This window comes from Hyperolius riggenbachi, chromosome 3 (genome assembly GCF_040937935.1).
Source record: "Hyperolius riggenbachi isolate aHypRig1 chromosome 3, aHypRig1.pri, whole genome shotgun sequence".
In the NCBI taxonomy this organism is placed as follows: Eukaryota; Metazoa; Chordata; class Amphibia; order Anura; family Hyperoliidae; genus Hyperolius; species Hyperolius riggenbachi.
In genome coordinates this window covers 246,034,882-246,053,269 of record NC_090648.1, presented here as the reverse complement: position 1 = coordinate 246,053,269, position 18,388 = coordinate 246,034,882, and the positions used below count along the sequence as shown (strand labels likewise).

Here is an 18,388-nt window from a genome sequence, read left to right as displayed (position 1 = left end):
GCCTTACCCTTCCTTGCAAAAGCACTCCAAATCTACCAGTCATTTTTAGGTCTGTCAGTCACTAGAGGCGCTGTGGTGGGGATCAAAATTGGACATACCCCCAAGTCACATGGATAATGTCACTGTGGTTACTATATGACCTCCAGTGGGCAGAGTTTGAACTTCCGGGGAGAAGGAGTAGGAGAGGAGGTGTCAGTGGTGAGGACTTGGAAACCTGTGATGCACTACGCAAGAAGGTTTCATTCTTTAGCGAAATTTTGCACCAATTTAAATTTTACTTTTTTATGCACTTAGTAATAAACATTAAAATGAACGTAAAATAAAGGACAACTGACCTTATACTGATATGGAGGATGCCATATTTATTGCCTTTTAAACAATGCACATTGATTGACTATCCTGCTAATCCTCTGCCTCTAAAACTTTAAGCCATAGACCCTGAACAAGCATGCAGATAAGATGTTTAACATAACCTCTTGAGCGTTATGCCGCTCAGGAGGTTTTACAGTTTTATGGTCCCCAATGAATAATTTCTGATCCAATGGCTGTAATACCTTTAGCTAGCACTAGGCTAGCTAGTATATGTGGCCGGCACCCCCGATTGCTGCCGATCTCCCGATCCAGCCAGTTAATACATTACCCAGCCTGGATCCAGCGATCAGCAGAGCCTCCATCGTACAGGACATCACCGACGACATGAGCAGACCCCATCCTCTCCATAGAGAGACCAGAGCTGTGTGGAGAGGCTGTGCCGATCGCTGGAGCCAGGCTGGGTAATGTATTAACTAGCTGGATTAGGGGATTGGCGGCGATCAGAGGGTGCCGGCACATATACTAACTAGCCTAGTGCTAGCTAGGTTTTAAAGCCATTGGATCAAAAACATTTTTCATGGGGACTCCTGAGGCCAGAGAGCAGTATGCCCGACACAGTGTCGGGCATACCGCTAAGGAGGTTACGTTTGACTGCATTTGCTGCATGCTTGTTTATGGCTGGTTTTACACCAGGTTGTTGCATTTGTGGTGCAATGCAACACCCCAATTGCATCCCAATGTAGAAAATGACATTCAGAATCAGATTTTATTTTGCCAAGCACGAAACAATTTACACACAGCAATAAGCATGGAGTTTGACCACGATTATAAACAATATCAAGCAGTGCATTCAGGTTTTATCACTTACAGCACTTAAGATAAGAATGATCTGCTGGGGGGGGGGGGGAGGGAAGTTAATTAAGAGGGTTCAGTAGATTGATGGCTGAGGGGAAGAAACTGTTCCTGTGTCTTGTGGTCTTGGTGAAGATGGACCGACTGGCAATACTTAGTGCCCTGGAGCAGTCTGGAGTTGTAGAGGAGGTCCAGAGGGGGAGGGGTTTACCAATGACCCTTCTCCGCTGATCTGTAGTTTATGTCTGTTGCTGGCGGAGGAGCCGGCACACCAGACCTGGAAGGAGGAGCAGAGGACAGATTCAATAGTGCGAAGTAAAAGCTTGCGGGAAGTTTTTGGGGCATACCAAACTTCTTCAGTTGGAGGAGGAAGAATAGCCTCTGCTGGGCTTTCCTCTGGGTCGAGGTGGTGTTGACCTTCCAAGTCATGTTTTTGCAGATGGTAGTTCCCAGGAGGCGTGCACTGGGAACGCTTTTCACATCTGTGCCGTCAATATGCATTGGCGGTGGGACGGAGGCGTTCTTCCTAAAGTCAACAATCAGCTCAATGTTTTTTGCTGTGTTGAGGACCAAGCCATTCTCCCTACACCAGTGGGAGATTCTGTCAACATGGTGGCGGTACTCTTGCTCATCATTTCTGGTGATGAAGCCAATTATGGTGCGGTCGTCGACGAACTTGATTACTTTGACAGAGTCTGCCATGCATGTACAGTTGTTTGTATATAGGAAAAAAAGGAACAGCGACAAAACACATCCTTGAAGGGCCCCTGTATTGGTGGTTCTTGGTTGTCAGCGGATAGTGACTAGCTTGACCGCCTGGGATCTGTTTTTGAGGAAGTCAGTGATCCACAGGCATAGAGTGGGGTTAACATCGAGCGCAGCAAGGTTCCCCTGATTTGGGGGCTGATGGTGTTAAACACCAAGTTAAAGTCTAGTAAAAGAATTGACCCTGGGACAGAGTGTGCTGATAGGGTCTTATGTACAGTGCCAACCCCCTTCTTTCACCACTCCTTGCTGGACATGAAGTATGTCACTGGGATTCCCAGTCCTATTCGCATCTTTCTGTGCATTTGCACCACACCATCACCAACAAATTTAAAATCCCTGCGTCACCCATTAATCTACATTGCAGCGGAAGTCAGACAATAACAACACGCTGTTGACTTTGTGGCAGCCGATCGGGAAATTCCAACGCATTACGGCGCACTAAGTATGCTAGGCTCAATTGCCTTGTTGTTGCGTTAAGGTCAGTACACACACCTGAGTGCAGGCAACGACGGGCGGGCGTTCCAGCGACAGTCCGGAGTGTGTACAGTCTGTCTGCAGACTGATACGGCTGTTTGGCGGATCGCTCAGAAACAGCCTTATCAGTCCGCCGACAGACTGTACACATGCCGGACTGTCTGCTGAAAACCCGCCCAGCGGGAGGTGACGACGGACCTGTCGTTGCCTGCAGTCAGGCGTGTGTACGGACCTTTACCCTGCAGCAACACAAGGTAACTCTGAAAGGGGCCTCACTCAGATGTGATTCAGACACTGATGCATGAAAGATCAGCAGGATGCCAGGCAACTGGTATTGTTTAAAAAGGAATTAAATTCAGTATGACAAGCCTTCATATCCCTCTAAAGTCAATTGTCCTTTAAGAGTAGGAGGTTAAAGTTAGTATTAGGCATGGTTTTGAGGGTTAATATTTGTAGCTTAGACCATACAGAATTTTTTTTTTTTTTTAAGACAAGTGTCTAATATAAAAATGTTCCTACCAATACTTTGATTCTGCTCATGGTCCATTGTGACATCCTTAAAAAACTCCCGATAGCCTTTTAAATATTCCCTCATGGTGGAGTATACTTCAGCATCTTCAGTCTTTAAAGTAATCTAAAATACGAAATAAAAAAATGAACTTAAAGCGGACCAGAACTTCACCTCAGCTCTAATAGATGAACAACAGCATATTAACTTTTAAAGAAAAAAAAAAATCTTGGTTACAGATGATACAAATCCTGAAATAAATCTGCAGTGTATTTACTTCCTGCTTTCATGGAGTCAGACATATTGTTAACATCCTGTGCTTTCAATTGAGCTTATCTGCCATGGCAGTCAGGTGACACGGGGAGAGCTCAAACTACAACTTGTGATTACACACAAATGAGGGGGAATTAGACAGGCTAAACTCTCTAAATACACACAGAGTGCATTTCTCTGTTTTCCTTTTGTCCTGTGCAAGAGTTCAGGTCCATTTTAACAGACAGAAATTGTAGTTAAAACATTAAAATAGTTTAAACAATGCGTTTAAACAGCAAAGATTTGTTTCCTGGATTTACTGTAGGTCTCATGATAATGATAGAATATGGACTGTCACAGTTGAAGAGAAAGCAGGCTGGCACATGCAGGTTCCAAAGCAATAAAACAGCTTTATTTACTCCGGCTGATACACATAAAGACATGCAGTTGTCATAAATGACCGTTTTGCCTACCCTGTTGCTGATGGCTGTGGGGTGAGGTGGTGGACTGCAGGCATGGTCGGAAGAGCCCATTTCTGTTTCCGGGACAATTCCGCATACCGTCATACCGAAATTCCGCTACCGTTTCATTCCGACGGTATTCCGGAGCTGTTCCGCGGAATTCCGACGTATCCGGAATTCCGTCGGAAAAATTAGGTATCTGTCTTACCCTCTAGACCATGAATCACACTACATGCTAAAGCTTGTCTAGCATAAACCATACTACCATTATGATCAATTCAATAGAAAAAGTAGCATGATTAAGGATTTGTACTTTTTGAAAAGCATGCTTATATACCGTAGCTGGGATTTGAATCCAGGACTCAGTGTGTAGTAGGTATCTGTCTTACCCTCTAGACCATGAACCACACTACATGCTAAAGCTGGTCTAGCATAAACCATACTACCATTATGATCAATTCAATAGAAAAAGTAGCATGATTAAGGATTTAAGGAGGAGGAGGAGGAGGAGGAGGAGGAGAGAGATTTTTTGGGTGTCATTCCGGAAAACTTCGTCGGAATTATAAAATTTCCGTGGAATTCCGTTTAAGAGGTATAGGAATTCCGTTCCGACCACCGGAATCGGAATTAGCTAATTCCGGCCGGAATCACGGAATTAATAATTCCGCAGAATTTTCCGACCATGCCTAGTGGACTGTAAGGGTATCAGTTGAAAAGGGCTCCTGAGCCATCTGTGTAAAAAGGGTGCCACCCTAGACTTCAATCTTATTTGACGCAAATCGCAGCTATAAGGTGGTGAAAAGGGCACTGGAGTTTTTTTTTTTCAGTGCCAGTAAAGATTTCTCAAGGGAAATGGGGTATCCGCTGCTGATTGGGATAAAGTTTGATTCTTGGTTACAATCCTGTTTCCACTAGCCAGCATGCGTCCTGAGAGACGCTGGATGGCACTTCCTTGTTGTGCAGCCGAATCCCGGAAGATGTGCCATGCACAGCTATGGGATTCTCTGCCCCCTGCATGGAAAAATGCTGCAATGTTGGCCGAATAACTATGGCAAGCGATTCGTCCCATTTTTCCCTACGGCAGTTTCCCCACGCAATTTGCCTGTGGGGAAACTATGAGGATTCATCCCGATTTCCGTGCTAGTGGAAACGGGCCCTGACTAAAGATGCATACACACATCAGACTATAGTCTTTGGAAACTGAAAGATCACAGACCAATCTTACCACCCTTCATGTAGTATGAGAGCCATACTCTACACAGTCTTTTCTATGGAGCTGAACTCCACATCAGAAAAAAATCTTTGCAAGATGCTGCACACACAGATGCTGTACAGACACAAAAGATCAGTATCTGCAAAAGATCTGTTCCTGCCAAAAATCCATCCCTGCAAATTGCAATGATAGTCTATGAGATCTGCAGATCATCATACACACATGATTTAACTGACATTCATCTGCAGATCAGATCCACCAGGATGGATTTTCAGATCTGTGGATGATTGCTTGATCTGCAGATGAATGTCAGTTAAATCATGTGTGTATGATGATCTGCAGATCTCATAGACTATCATTGCAATTTGCAGGAATGGATTTTTGGCAGGAACAGATCTTTTGCAGATACTGATCTTTTGTGTCTGTACAGCATCTGTGTGTGCAGCATCTTGCAAAGATTTTTTTCTGATGTGGAGTTCAGCTCCATAGAAAAGACAGTGTATAGTATGCAGAGCCGGATTAAGGCTAAATGGGGCCCTAAGCAAAGTAACTGATTTGGGCCCCCCATCATGTCGTAATAGAATCAGAAGATGCAGCTGCACAGCAACATGCTGCACACACCAGGGCAGCCGAGCTACTGGTTGCTATGGGCAACAGCCCGCTTTCCTCTGTGGGTGCACAATGCAGGGAATAGCAGCGGCAAAATGCAGAGTGAGAGATGAATGGCTGGGACATTTGCACTCAGGGACTGGGGCACCCCTGTGAAGAGGGCGCTAGATATCACAGAAGCTGCACTTTCCCCCTGCATCTCAAACCTAGCAATAGCAGAAAGCTCTGGACACCGCCAAACCGGAAGCCGTTCCCCAGACAGAATTACATAACCACCCCCACCACCGGACAACCGATTTCCTCCCAAACTAGACAGCCACCATGCAGCCTCCATCCCAGTAAATACGATAGTCAGTGCAGTTTCTAGGCTAAAATGCACCCAGGACGAGGGTGTAAAAATTGCGCCCCCCCCCCCCCCCGGGAGCAAGGTATGGGTGCCCGCAGTATAGGTTAGCCAGGTCTAGTTTCACTTAGTATAGGTCCCCCCAGTATAGGAAGCCAAGAATAGGTACCCCAGTATAGGTAGCCAGGCATAGGTGAGCCAGTATAGTTGCCCCCGCTATAGGTTAGCCAGGTAGGTGCCTCCAGTATAGGTAGCCAGTATAGTTGCCCCCAGTATAGGTTAGATAGGCAGGCGCCCCCGGTATAAGTTAGATAGGTAGGTGCCCCAGTACAGGTTAGCTAGGTGGGTGCCTCTAATATAGGTAGCCAGAATAGTTGCCCCCAGCATAGGTTAGATAGGTAGGTGCCCCCAGTATAAGTCATTTAGGTAGGTGTCTCCAATATAGGTAGCCAGTATAGTTGTCACCTGTATAGGCTAGCTAGGTAGGTAGGTGCCCCAATACAGGTTAGATAAGTGCCCCCAGTATAGGTTAGATAAGTAGCTGCCCCCCCAGTATAGGTTAGATAGGTAGCTGCCCCCCAGTATAGGTTAGATAGGTAGGTTCCCCTCAGTATACGTTAGATAGGTAGGTGCCCCCCAGTATAGGTTAGATAGGTAGCTGCCCCCCAGTGTAGGTTAGATAGGTAGCTGCCCCCCAGTGTAGGTTAGATTAGGTAGGTGCCCCCCAGTATAGGTTAGATAGGTAGTTGCCCCCCAGTATAGGTTAGATTAGGTAGCTGCCCCCCAGCGTAGGTTAGATTAGGTAGGTGCCCCCCAGGATAGGTAGCTGCCCCCCAGTGTTGGTTAGATAGGTAGCTGCCCCCCAGTGTAGGTTAGATTAGGTAGGTGCCCCCCAGTATAGGTTAGATAGGTAGCTGCACCCCAGTGTAGGTTAGATTAGGTAGCTGCCCCCCAGCGTAGGTTAGATTAGGTAGGTGCCCCCCAGGATAGGTTAGATAGGTAGCTGCCCCCCAGCGTAGGTTAGATTAGGTAGGTGCCCCCCAGGATAGGTTAGATAGGTAGCTGCTCCCCAGGATAGGTTAGATAGGTAGCTGCCCCCCAGCGTAGGTTAGATTAGGTAGGTGCCCCCCAGGATAGGTTAGATAGGTAGCTGCCCCCCAGCGTAGGTTAGATTAGGTAGGTGCCCCCCAGGATAGGTTAGATAGGTAGCTGCCCCCCAGGATAGGTTAGATAGGTAGCTGCCCCCCAGCGTAGGTTAGATTAGGTAGGTACCCCCCAGGATAGGTTAGATAGGTAGCTGTCCTCCATAATGGAGGGGGGAAGCACCGTAGCCGCGGGGAGGGCAGCCCGACCTCTCCCTCCCTCTCCCGGGCCGCCCTCCATGCTCCCCCCTCAGATGTATATTGAGCAGCAGCAGCAGCCAGGGAGGGAGCGCTGTATACAACATACCTCCCTGGCTCCAAGCGCTGTTCTCTCGTCGCCGGTCTTCTCCCATCTGCCTACACGCGTATACATACGCTGCTTCCGGCTAAACAGGAAGCAGCGTGTGTATAAGCGTGTATGCATTGCAGAGAGAAGAAGACCGGCGGCGAGAGAGCAGTGCTTGGAGCCAGGGAGGTATGTTGTATACAGCGCTCCCTCCCTGGCTGCTGCTGCGCTCTACATCTGAGGGGGGAGCACGGAGGGCGGCCCGGGAGAGGAAGGGAGAGGTCGGGCTGCCCTCCCCGCGGCTACGGTGCTAAGTTCCCCCCTCCATTACAGCGCCCCCCTCCCAACAGCGCCCCGGGCGGTGGCACGCCCCGCACGGGGCTAGAAACGGCCATGACGATAGTCCAGCAGAGAAGGCAGCCGCAGCGGGGGAGAAGGACAGCACCAGATGACTCACATTCACCTATTGCGATCCAAGCAATAGAGGTCCCGTCATCCGGAGCCCATCTGTCTCCTCTAGAGTGCTGCCGCTCTGTTACTACTACTATTACTACTTCCTACTTCCTGTCTGATCTGAGAATCAGGAAGTTCAGCACGAGCGGCTGCACTGTAGAAGAGACAGATGGGTTTCAGATGACGGGATCTCTATCGCTTGGATCATGGATCGGTGAATGAGCATTTGCCATCTGTTGCTATCATTCTTGCTGCAGCTGTGGATCTCTGTGGGAAGGGAGGGAGGAGTGGGCAGCGGCAGAGCGCACAGTAGCAGGAGGGGGACCTAGGAGGAGAGACTGGCTCTGAAGACAATCAGCAGTGCACAGCATCATTTGACAAGACAAGACAAATAACATTTATATCGCGCTTTTCTCCTGGCGGACTCAAAGCGCCAGAGCTGCAGCCACTAGGACGCGCCCTATAGGCAGTAGCAGTGATAGAGAGACTTGTCTAAGGTCTCCTACTGAATAGGTGCTGGCTTACTGAACAGGCAGAGCCGAGATTCAAACCCAGGTCTCCTGTGTCAGAGGCAGAGCCCTTAAAGGGACTCTGAGCAGTGCCTGTGGGTATGTCTTTAAGCATACCCACAACTAATTAATTACATCCTCACACCTACCAGCATGATGTTTGTAATTATATCCCCCTGGGTTCATTATATTTCATTGCATTGTGCTGAATCGAGCTGCCGACTTTGGAGAAAAGTCGTCCTGTGGCCGCGATTTCAATCACGAAAATAGTGAAAACTAAAAGGCATAGGGTGACCGTTTATATATCATTGGAAAGAGGAGAAAGAGAGCTTTAAAATGATATGCATCTTTCCATAGTTACTGCACTGCTCAGAGTCCCTTTAACCATTATACCATCAAGCCACCGCTGACAGGATGGCGAGGGCTGGTTTAGGTGCTGATGGGGCCCCTTTGACTCTGAATGGGGCCCCAAGCGACTGCTTTTGTTGCCTGGTTGGTAATCCGGCCCTGATAGTATGGCTCTCATACTACATGAAGGGTGGTAAGATTGGTCTGTGATCTTTAAGTTTCCAAAGACTATAGTCTGATGTGTGTATGCACCCTTAAATGGTGAGATCATGGCCTCCAGTAGTCTAGCAGAGGTTAAGAAGATACTGTCAATAAATAGGAAAAATTTGGACCACTCAATTTCTAGGGAATAATACATTAACCAATTCCTGAACATCCATGGGGGGCAGAAAGTGGCCACACACATATGTACGTGCGTCATCCCAAAGACCACCCCCACCCACCCACAGCACCCGCGGGTGTATTGTGATTGTGTCTCATGCAAACTAAGTGGTTTTAAAATGTCTGTTTTACAGGAAAAACCCAAATGTGTACTCGGCCACCAAAAGCAATTGGGGAACAAAAATGGTCTAGTGGGTGTGCAAACTGGGAAATCAATCTGTTTATGGCCTAATTCCTTGTAATAATCACATAGAACTCTAGATAGAACTCTAGATGATAAACACTGGCAAACCTGGTTCCACTGATTGTAATGCTAAGGGGCACTGATGGGTGCAATATGATATAACTTATTGCCAGTGGCTCTTACCTGTGATGCAAATATAATTTTTAAAACCAGCAGTGATTTAAAAAAAGGATTTCCTATTTTTACATATACTGGAGCATATTTCTATACAATTTGCACCAATTAGCCAACTCATCTTTTCCCAACTGCATAAAAGAAATGCTACATTTTAAAGCGGAATATAACCCTGCATTTCAACTTTGCTCTAAAACATTATTTACAGCATATTATATGCAAAAAGCATTTTTTTTTTACTAGACCAGCATTGGAAGAGTTAAAGAGTCTGAAGCGAGAATAAATCTCGCTTCAGACCTCATAGATAGAAGGGGCACGTGTGCCCCTGCTAAAACGCCGCTATCCCGCGGCTTAACGGGGGTCCCTGACCCCCCCAAATCCGCTCCGTACAGCGGGGGAGCGCTTCCTGGTTGGGGCAGGGCTAACCGCCGCAGCCCTGCCCCACGCGCGTCTGTCAGCGCGTATCTCCGCCTCTCCCCCGCCCCTCTCAGTCTTCCTTCACTGAGAGGGGCGGGGAAAAGGCGGCGATGCGCCGCTGACAGACGCGACTGGAGGCAGGGCTGCAGCCGTTAGCCCTGCCTCCAGGAAGCCAAAAATCACGACCAAATCTGCGACCAAGTGTTGCAGTGGTCGCTTTGGGGGTGAAGGGACCCCCGTTAAGCCGCGCTATAGTGGCGGTTTAGCAGGGGCACACATGCCCCTGCTAACTATGAGCTCTGAAGCGAGATTTATTCTCGCTTCAGAGTCTCTTTAAACACAGAGGTTTAAAGTTCCGTGGAGAGATATGCAGAAGTTCAGATTGTTACATTCTATTTAGTTATATGTATCTATTGAGAAATGTTACACACTCTTTGGCTGTCCTCCAACTCCTTCTCAGTCAGAGAGATGAGTCACATTCAACACTTAGATACATTTATATAAACAAAATGTATCTATGTCAGCTTCAGATGCGTCTGCAGAATTTTCCAGGAACTTTAAAGCACTGTGTAACCCTTCCAATGCTGGTCTAGTTAAAAAAAATGCTGGTATAATATAATATACTGTAAATAATGTTTTAGAGCAAAGTTGAAATGCAGGGTTATATTCCGCTTTAAGAAGTAATTTCACTAGAGCTGCTCACCTTTTCAGTAAGTAGTTTGATTATCTTATTATTAAATTCCAAGATCTTGTTTACTTTGGTTGGTTCACGTACCACAGGACTAGCATCTTCTTCAAGCGTAAAAGAGTTGCAGACTGTGGTCTTGCTACATTTCTTAACAATAATATAATCCTGAGACAGATTGGACAACAACAAAGCTAAATTAGACTGTAAATTATTTAAAAACACACAGCCACAAAAAAACAAATGCAATAATTATGTTTTTGTCATTCAGAAAGGTGCTATGTTCTTGGTGCCACTTATTTAACCATTTTAAAAGGGATCCTGAGCACGAATAATTGACTTACCTGGGGCTTCCTCCAGCCCACCGTAGGCCGCAAGTTCCCCCGGCATCCTCCTGGCTCCTCTCCCAATCCTGGCTGACGGCTTCGGCCTGAAGTCGTTAGGGCTGCTTCCTGCCTGGCCGATATGCGTAATCACGTCAGCCGGCTATGCGTCATCACGCCGGCCGGCATGAGAGTTCTGTGCATGCGCAGTACATGCGAAGGGCGTGTAGCCAGGTGACGCGATTACGCATATTGGCAAAGTGGAAAGCAGCCCTGACGACTTCAGGCCAAAGTCGTACCGTAGCGGAGCCGCCAGAGGGGACTGGGAGAGGAGCCAGGACGACGCCGGGGGACCTTGCGGCCTATGGTGGGCTTGAGGAAGCCCCAGGTAAGTCACTATTTCATTTTTAATTAGTAATAACGGTCCCGTTAAGTGGAATTCCTACCATTAAATAACATTTGTTTTTATATTTACATAGAACTATGAGCAAAGGTGTTTTTCCAGTTGCAGAGAGGTCTCCTTGCTTCATGCCTGATGTATACAGCACCAGAATCTGAAGGACTGAAGAAAAAAAAGTTTCTAAGCTGTCGCTGTTACATTATTAACCACAGTGATTGAAATCTACACCCTGTTTTAAGGCCGTTATTCCTGCCAGGGTGTAGTTTTCACCTCACAACTGCGCGTTCTCACCGATCCGGCCAATCTCGTCGCTGTCCCCCGCCTCAGCTCACTTGCCCTGTGGTCTCTAAGATGGCAGAGCTCTGTGAGCCGGTCAGGAGCAGATTTTGTTGGCTCTTGACCCTGTCATCAATGTGAGCAAATCCCATTGGCTTACCTTGATCACACGGTCAGGAGCCAATGGAAGTGGCTCCTTACCGGCTCACAGAGCTCTGCCGTCATAGAGACGGAAGAGTGGGTGGCCTGAGGTGTGCGGCGTGTACTACAGTAGCGACAATTCACCCCAGGGTAAAGAGACATCTTCCTGATGGCATTATGCAAGTCCTGATACCTCAGGCTTTCCACATGAGTATGTTTGGGTCTGGAGACAGCTTGGTAAGGAACAGAACATTATACTAGGAGAGGGGTGGGAGGAGGCACCCCAGGGTAAATAGACATCTTATAAACTACTAAAAAGTAAACTGTCTTTCCTCAGATGAAGAATGAATTTTTAAAAAGAATATGTATATATTTTTGGTAATGAAACGCTTTGTTATTGGTGTCCAATAAAAATGTATTATTTTGTACAATTCATTCTTCATCTGAGGTAAGACCATTTACTTTTTACTAGTACATAAGATTTCTATGTACCCTGGTGCACCTCCTCCCACCATCTCAGTATATCCCCTAGTGATAGTACTGGAGCAAGTGAAGTTAGCATTTGTCACAGCTATTCCAGATGGGGACAGATAGGGAAGGAGTTTTTCTAAATGGAAATTCCATTCTAAATGGAATGGAAAGTATTGAAATGCCACTACTGCTGAGGAAACAGCAGTCTCTGCAGTTGGGCTGGTTATATTGCAAGTATTAATGCCACGTTTTATTTCAGATTAGCAACAATGCAAAACACAACTGTTCTACATTGTTCCTAACAGAGATTGTGAAAGGGAGTGTCCACTGCAGCCAGTGACTGGATTAGTCCATGATTTTAAAATGAGTAACAAGCTCCTAGTCTACGCTGCTAATTACTCATAAAGCAAGATGAGAGGTTTCCAGGCTGTCTGTACACTATAAATAGAGTACAGATTCCAGGCTTGTAAAGAAGTGCGATTTCAGCTTCAGTCAGTTTCGGAAATTTTTAACTGGCTATAAGCTGAAATAGAAAGATCCTTTAACAAGTACAAAGTAAAACAAAAAGCATTGTGGAAGATCAATATATACAGTGGGATGCGAAAGTTTGGGCAACCTTGTTAATCGTCATGATCTTACTGTATAAGTTGTTGGTTGTTACGATAAAAAAAGTCAATATATCATATAGGAGACACACACACAGTGATATTTGAGAAGTGAAATTAAGTTTATTGGCTTTACAGAACGTGCGCAATAATGGTTTAAATAAAATTAGGCAGGTGCATACATTTGGGCAGTTATTTTATTGGATTCCAAAACCTTTAGAACTAATTATTGGAACTCAAATTGGCTTGGTAAGCTCAGTGACCCCTGACCTACATACACAGGTGAATCCAATTATGAGAAAGAAGTATTTCAAGGGGTCAGTTGTAAGTTTCCCTCCTCTTAATTTTCTCTGAAGAGAAGCAAGATATGGGTCTCAAAACAACTCTCAAATATCCTGAAGACAAAGATTGTTCACCATCATGGTTTAGGGGGAAGGATACAGAAAGCCGTCTCAGAGATTTCAAATGTCGGTTTCCACAGTTAGGAACATATTAAGGAAATGGAAGACCACAGGCTCAGTTCAAGTTAAGGCTCGAAGTGGCAGACCAAGAAAAATCTCAGATTAACAGAAGCGACGAATGGTGAGAACAGTCAGAGTCAACCCACAGACCAGCACCAAAGACCTACAACATCATCTTGCTGCAGATGGAGTCACTGTGCATCGTTCAACCATTCAGCGCACTTTACACAAGGAGATGCTATATGTGAGAGTGATGCAGAGGAAGCCTTTTCTCTGCCTACAGCACAAACAGAGCTGCTTGAGGTAAGATAAAGCACATTTGGACAAGCCAGCTTCATTTTGGAGTAAGGTGCTGTGGACGGATGAAACTAAAATTGAGTTATTTGGGTATAACAAAGGGCATTATGCATGGAGGAAAAAGAACATAGCATTCCAAGAAAAACACCTGCTACCTACAGCAAAATATGGTGGTTCCATCATGTTGTGGGGCTGTGGGGCCAGTGCAGGGACTGGGAATCTTGTCATAGTTGAGGGACGCATGGATCCCACTCAGTATCAGCAGATTCTGGAGATGAATGTCCAGGAATCAGTGACAAAGCTGAAGCTGCGCCGGGGCTGGATCTTTCAGATCAACGACCCTAAACACTGCTCAAAATCCACTAAGGCATTCATGCAGAGGAACAAGTACAACGTTCTGGAATGGCCATCTCAGTCCCTAAACCTGAATATAATTGAAAATCTGTGGTGTGAGTTAAAGAGAGCTGTCTATGCTCGGAAGCCATCAAACCTGAATGAACTAGATATGTTTTGTAAAGAGGAATGGTCCAAAATACCTTCAAGCAGAATCCAGACTCTCATTGGAACCTACAGGAAGCATTTAGAGGCTGTAATTTCTGCAAAAGGAGGATCTACTAAATATTGATTTCATTTCATTTCTTTTTTGTGGTTCCCAAATTTATGCAAACTTGTATACAGTACACTGCACTGGTATGTAAAATTAATATACTCTACGTATATAAAACCAGGTGGTGCACGTTCAATACACAAAGTGTATCTACACCTACACCACACCCAACAGACTAGGCACTCACCCTTATCCTATGACCCTCAACCCGATGGGTCACAAAGCACTTGTGGGATACTCCCAGGGGATCCCCAGCCTTTAACGATCCACTGCTCACTTAATGCTGTATACTCTTCACAAAGAATGCACCTCAAAATAAAAGCACAAGGCTCCCATAGCGTAAATCCATCCGGAAATGTATTAAAAGGTTAAAAATGCACACACTCACATATTCCTCAGCGTATAGTAAGGCATAGAGTTTTAGTGGGCTCTCCCCCATACGGTGGCCATCTGGCTGGGCTTATGCGCCCACAGGCACCGTGTGTCTGGATCCCCGCTCGCCTCGGCCTCCACGCGGCACGCTGTACTGGTTCCTCATTGGTGACCCCGCCAGGCATTCTTTGTGAAGAGTATACAGCATTGAGTGAGCAGTGGATCATTAAAGGCTGGGGATCCCCTGGGAGTATCCCACAAGTGCTGTGTGACCCATCTGGTTGAGGGTCATAGGATAAGGGTGAGTGCCCAGTCTGTTTGTGGTGGAGGTGTAGATACACTGAAGCATATGCCAAGTATTATCTGTGAAGCTTGAAGCTATATAAGGCCTATTAGTGCTACTTGCACTGTATGGACTCTTTTGGCGGTCTTTAGTTGCTGTAGGACTACTGTCACAAGTGTAGCACAGTTCTAATTTGTATTTGCGACCAAATTTATGCACCTGCCTAATTTTGTTTAAACAATTATTGCACACTCTCTGTAATTTAATGATATATTTAACTGACATTTTATCATAACAACCAACGATTTATACAGTAAATTTATAACGATTAACAAGGTTACCAAAACTTCCGCATCCCACTGCATTTATAGCATTATTTAGTTGAAGCAAACCTAAAGTGAAACTAGACTGATGAGTTGCATATTGTATTTCAAGGTGTACCCATGGCGAACCTTTCGTACGAAAACACATACTTTCCTAAGTCACATACTTGCCTAAGAAGAAGGAAGCCTCTGGATTCTATAGAGGATTCCCATGCCATCCTCTGTCCTGTGCTGATTCCCCCCCCCCCCCAAGAATTCAGGCAAGCTTGTCGGAATGAATATTGAGGCCATGTTCCTCTTCTGGCAACTGCAGGAGTATGGCCATGCCTGTGCCAAAAGAGGATCGCCGCCCCGATATTAAGGAGGAGGGCCCTGGCAAGCAGAAGCGAAGATGGGAAGCCTCAACAGGACCCAGAAGCTTCCCTCTTTTTCGAAAAGTATGTGTTTCTTAACCCAAAATTTCAGGTCGGGTTGCCATGTGCACTTTAGCAGAATAGCAGGACTTTTATGAACGTCCTATTTGCACTAAAGTTGCATAAAAAGAACGGTTTTTGGACATGCTTTTTTGCAGGAAGTGGTTAAAGATTTCACGTATTTCAGAGACAACCACTGCACAGAGGAATCTCAGTCTGCTGAACATTATTTTTATTAGTTCCATGCACTGAGAAGTTTAACTTAAAGTAGACCTGAGATGGGGCAAAAGGAAATATTTATACATACCTGGGGCTTCCTCCAGCCTGATTTGGTTCCTTGCCGTCCTTCTACACCGCCTGGATCGTCCATAATTTGCCCCAGAAAGTTCTTTTGCGCAGAACGCTCCCGGCCATGGGCGCATGAAAGGGGCGCGTGCATGGCCGGACTGCGCCTGCGCTGACTGGAGGATTTTTCGGGGCCAATTGCTGAGGATCCAGGTGGTGGCCCAGGTGTGTATACATTTTTCCTTTTGCCCCATCTCAGGTACAAGTTCTGATTTATTTTCTAAAACAATAGGACTTATTTAATACATTTCAGAGCCCACCTAAAGAACTAGAAGATTCTCTGGAAGATGTAATGATTAATCATATACATAGTATGAGACAGATCCACAGATGTACATTTCTAATACAAATATCTATAAACAAGATTCTGTAATAAATTATGAAATCAATATGCATGATATCTAGCAGTAACCCATGAGAGGATCATTGGACAGAGGCCAGTAAACTGAAAAGGAAAACATAGCTCGGCTTAGATCTGGAAAAACATATACCACTATTGATGCCAATAATGTATAACAACATCCCAACAAAGGGTTTTTAGATAAAAGATGAATGAATTTCACAGATGAAAGAATGTAACTGACATTTCCTGTACAACTACTCAGGAGCCTCTGCATCACCCCTGAGCATATATGAAACGGGGCACAACTCCCTGCTCAACAAGTCTTGCATCTTTCTCCCATTGGGCCATACCTATGAAGCTGCTGACTGTTTCCAGTAGAACTCTGAAATGAATTTCTCATGCAGGCAGAATGCCTTTAAAAATATGCTTAGAAAATTGCTTTTGTAAATAAAGTGCTCAAAAATGTGGCCAATTCTCTGAGAATCCCTTTCAAAGTACAGCAGAAACAAAATGCTGGGATAGTGATAGAGCCCCATAAGATTTTTTCTGACCGTTGATTTATGTACCATGAAGTTATTGTTTTGCTGTAAGGATAGCAGACTACTGCTAGCCATACGCTACAATTTCTGATAGATCAGGTGAACGATCAATATCTTCCAGATATTGACATGACCAAACCATATTACATCGATATTTCAACTGTAATAATGGTTGAGGCCACCTGTGCCGAACATCTAGCTCATGTACAGCTGCCCCCGGACCCCACTGATGCGTCAGCGAGCAATTAGTCTGGCGATTATAGTTTTCCTCGCTCACACCACCCGTTCTGTGCCGTTCTACTGTGTGCCGCCTCTGCTGTGAATCTAGCTTATGTACAGTTGCCCCCAACCCCCGAGTGACAAACTGATCTGTCTAGCGGTCGTTTTTACCACTCACCCCACCTGCTCTGTGCAGTTTAATCATGAACCATGGTGTCTGCTCTCCACCTATCTGCATTGCAAGCAGAACACATCGCTAGCTTCTGCCCCAAACTGTCTTCTAAAATTCAATCTTCGGTTTCAAACAATGAAAGAGAGTATAGTCTTGTGTGTACTATGCTCAACTCCAGTGAAAGATACAGATGGCAACTTCTCAGCACAGGTGCTCCTGTAGCTGCACTCTAGCCAGCCTCCTCTTCCGTGTGTACCAGGTCCCAGCTTGATGATCTCATCAGGCCAGGATCCAGTATTGAGGCTGGAGAAGTCTGACTAGAGTGCGGGACACAGGAATGCTAAGAGATGAAAGACATGAATTACCTCAGCCTCACTTCTGAGTACTGATCCCTGCAGGAGAGGATCAGGATGGGCCGGGAAATAAACATGAGAGGGGGCTTCTCTGAATAGTCACTGATTGAGCTTAGGACTTAGGAGATAATGAACACAAGTTGGCGTTAGTACATGCCGTGTAATCATTAATTGCTGAGGATGTCTGCATGAGTACAGCCGTGCCTGCGTAGTAAGCTGGAGCCGCACCGGGTCCATGCTACTATGCAGGTGTGGCATGGCTCGGAAAGCCTCTATATAGGATCCAGGGGACTCCCTCTTCTTACTTTTTTTTTTTTTGACCCAAGCGTCGGCTCGGGTTCACTTTAAGCTTGTTAAACTGTGGTGACACATACATAAACATCTAAGCATGTTTGCAGTTCAAATGCCAAAGGTGTGTATTTGTCTTTACCTGCTATCAGCATATTTTTCAGAAGATACCATGCTTCACTATCTGCTCACCTCTCCAATTAGAAGGTAGATGAGTTCCAAGGTGTGTGTGACAATATTACCAATCATTTGGTTTTTGTCCTTGGTCATTTTCTTCACCAAATTAAATAAGTTGGTTAAATGCTCAGATATATCCTTTGGCTGTGTACTGCCTGCAGCAAAAAAAAAAAGAAAAAAGAAAAAAAAAAGAAAAGGTACAATAAATTAGTGTCTGGTCACAATTCATAGTGAATGTCTTGCTTGGTAAGCACAGTTCTTTAGTATTTACATGCATTGCAGCATCAGTCTGCACATACAACATGCACAAGTTACGAAGAACAACTGACAAGGGGGGGGGGGGGTTAGGATAGACTTGCAACGTAAATGCCTCTATAAAATTAAAGAAAGGAATACATCTACGTGAATAGCCATAACAGGACGGACCTTTCGGCGAGGTTCACACTTGCCCACATGAAAAGTTTTTTTCCCCATATTTGATTCGTACACCATGCTTGATAGTTTGAGTTTTTCACATGCATTCTTTCAGAGTAGCTAAAGAAAGTCAATTAGAATTAGCATGCGGTTTGCAAGTTCATGCTGCAAGATGTATTGCTTTTTTTGCGCATT

At 45.5% G+C, this 18,388-nt stretch overlaps 1 protein-coding gene across 6 annotated transcripts in view; it reads right to left on the bottom strand.

Moving 5' to 3' along the window:
• LOC137563522 (oocyte zinc finger protein XlCOF7.1-like) overlaps positions 1 to 18,388 on the bottom strand; it is a 54,654-nt gene that overhangs the window by 6,001 nt on the left and 30,265 nt on the right. For all 6 annotated transcript variants that reach the window (XM_068276092.1, XM_068276093.1, XM_068276094.1 and 3 more), the window contains 3 exons: positions 17,795 to 17,934; positions 10,390 to 10,539; positions 2,926 to 3,040 (listed from right to left, as the gene is read on the bottom strand). In XM_068276092.1, the coding sequence (XP_068132193.1) occupies positions 2,926 to 3,040; positions 10,390 to 10,539; positions 17,795 to 17,934 (405 nt within the window). The remainder of the gene's footprint in view (positions 1 to 2,925; positions 3,041 to 10,389; positions 10,540 to 17,794; positions 17,935 to 18,388) is intronic.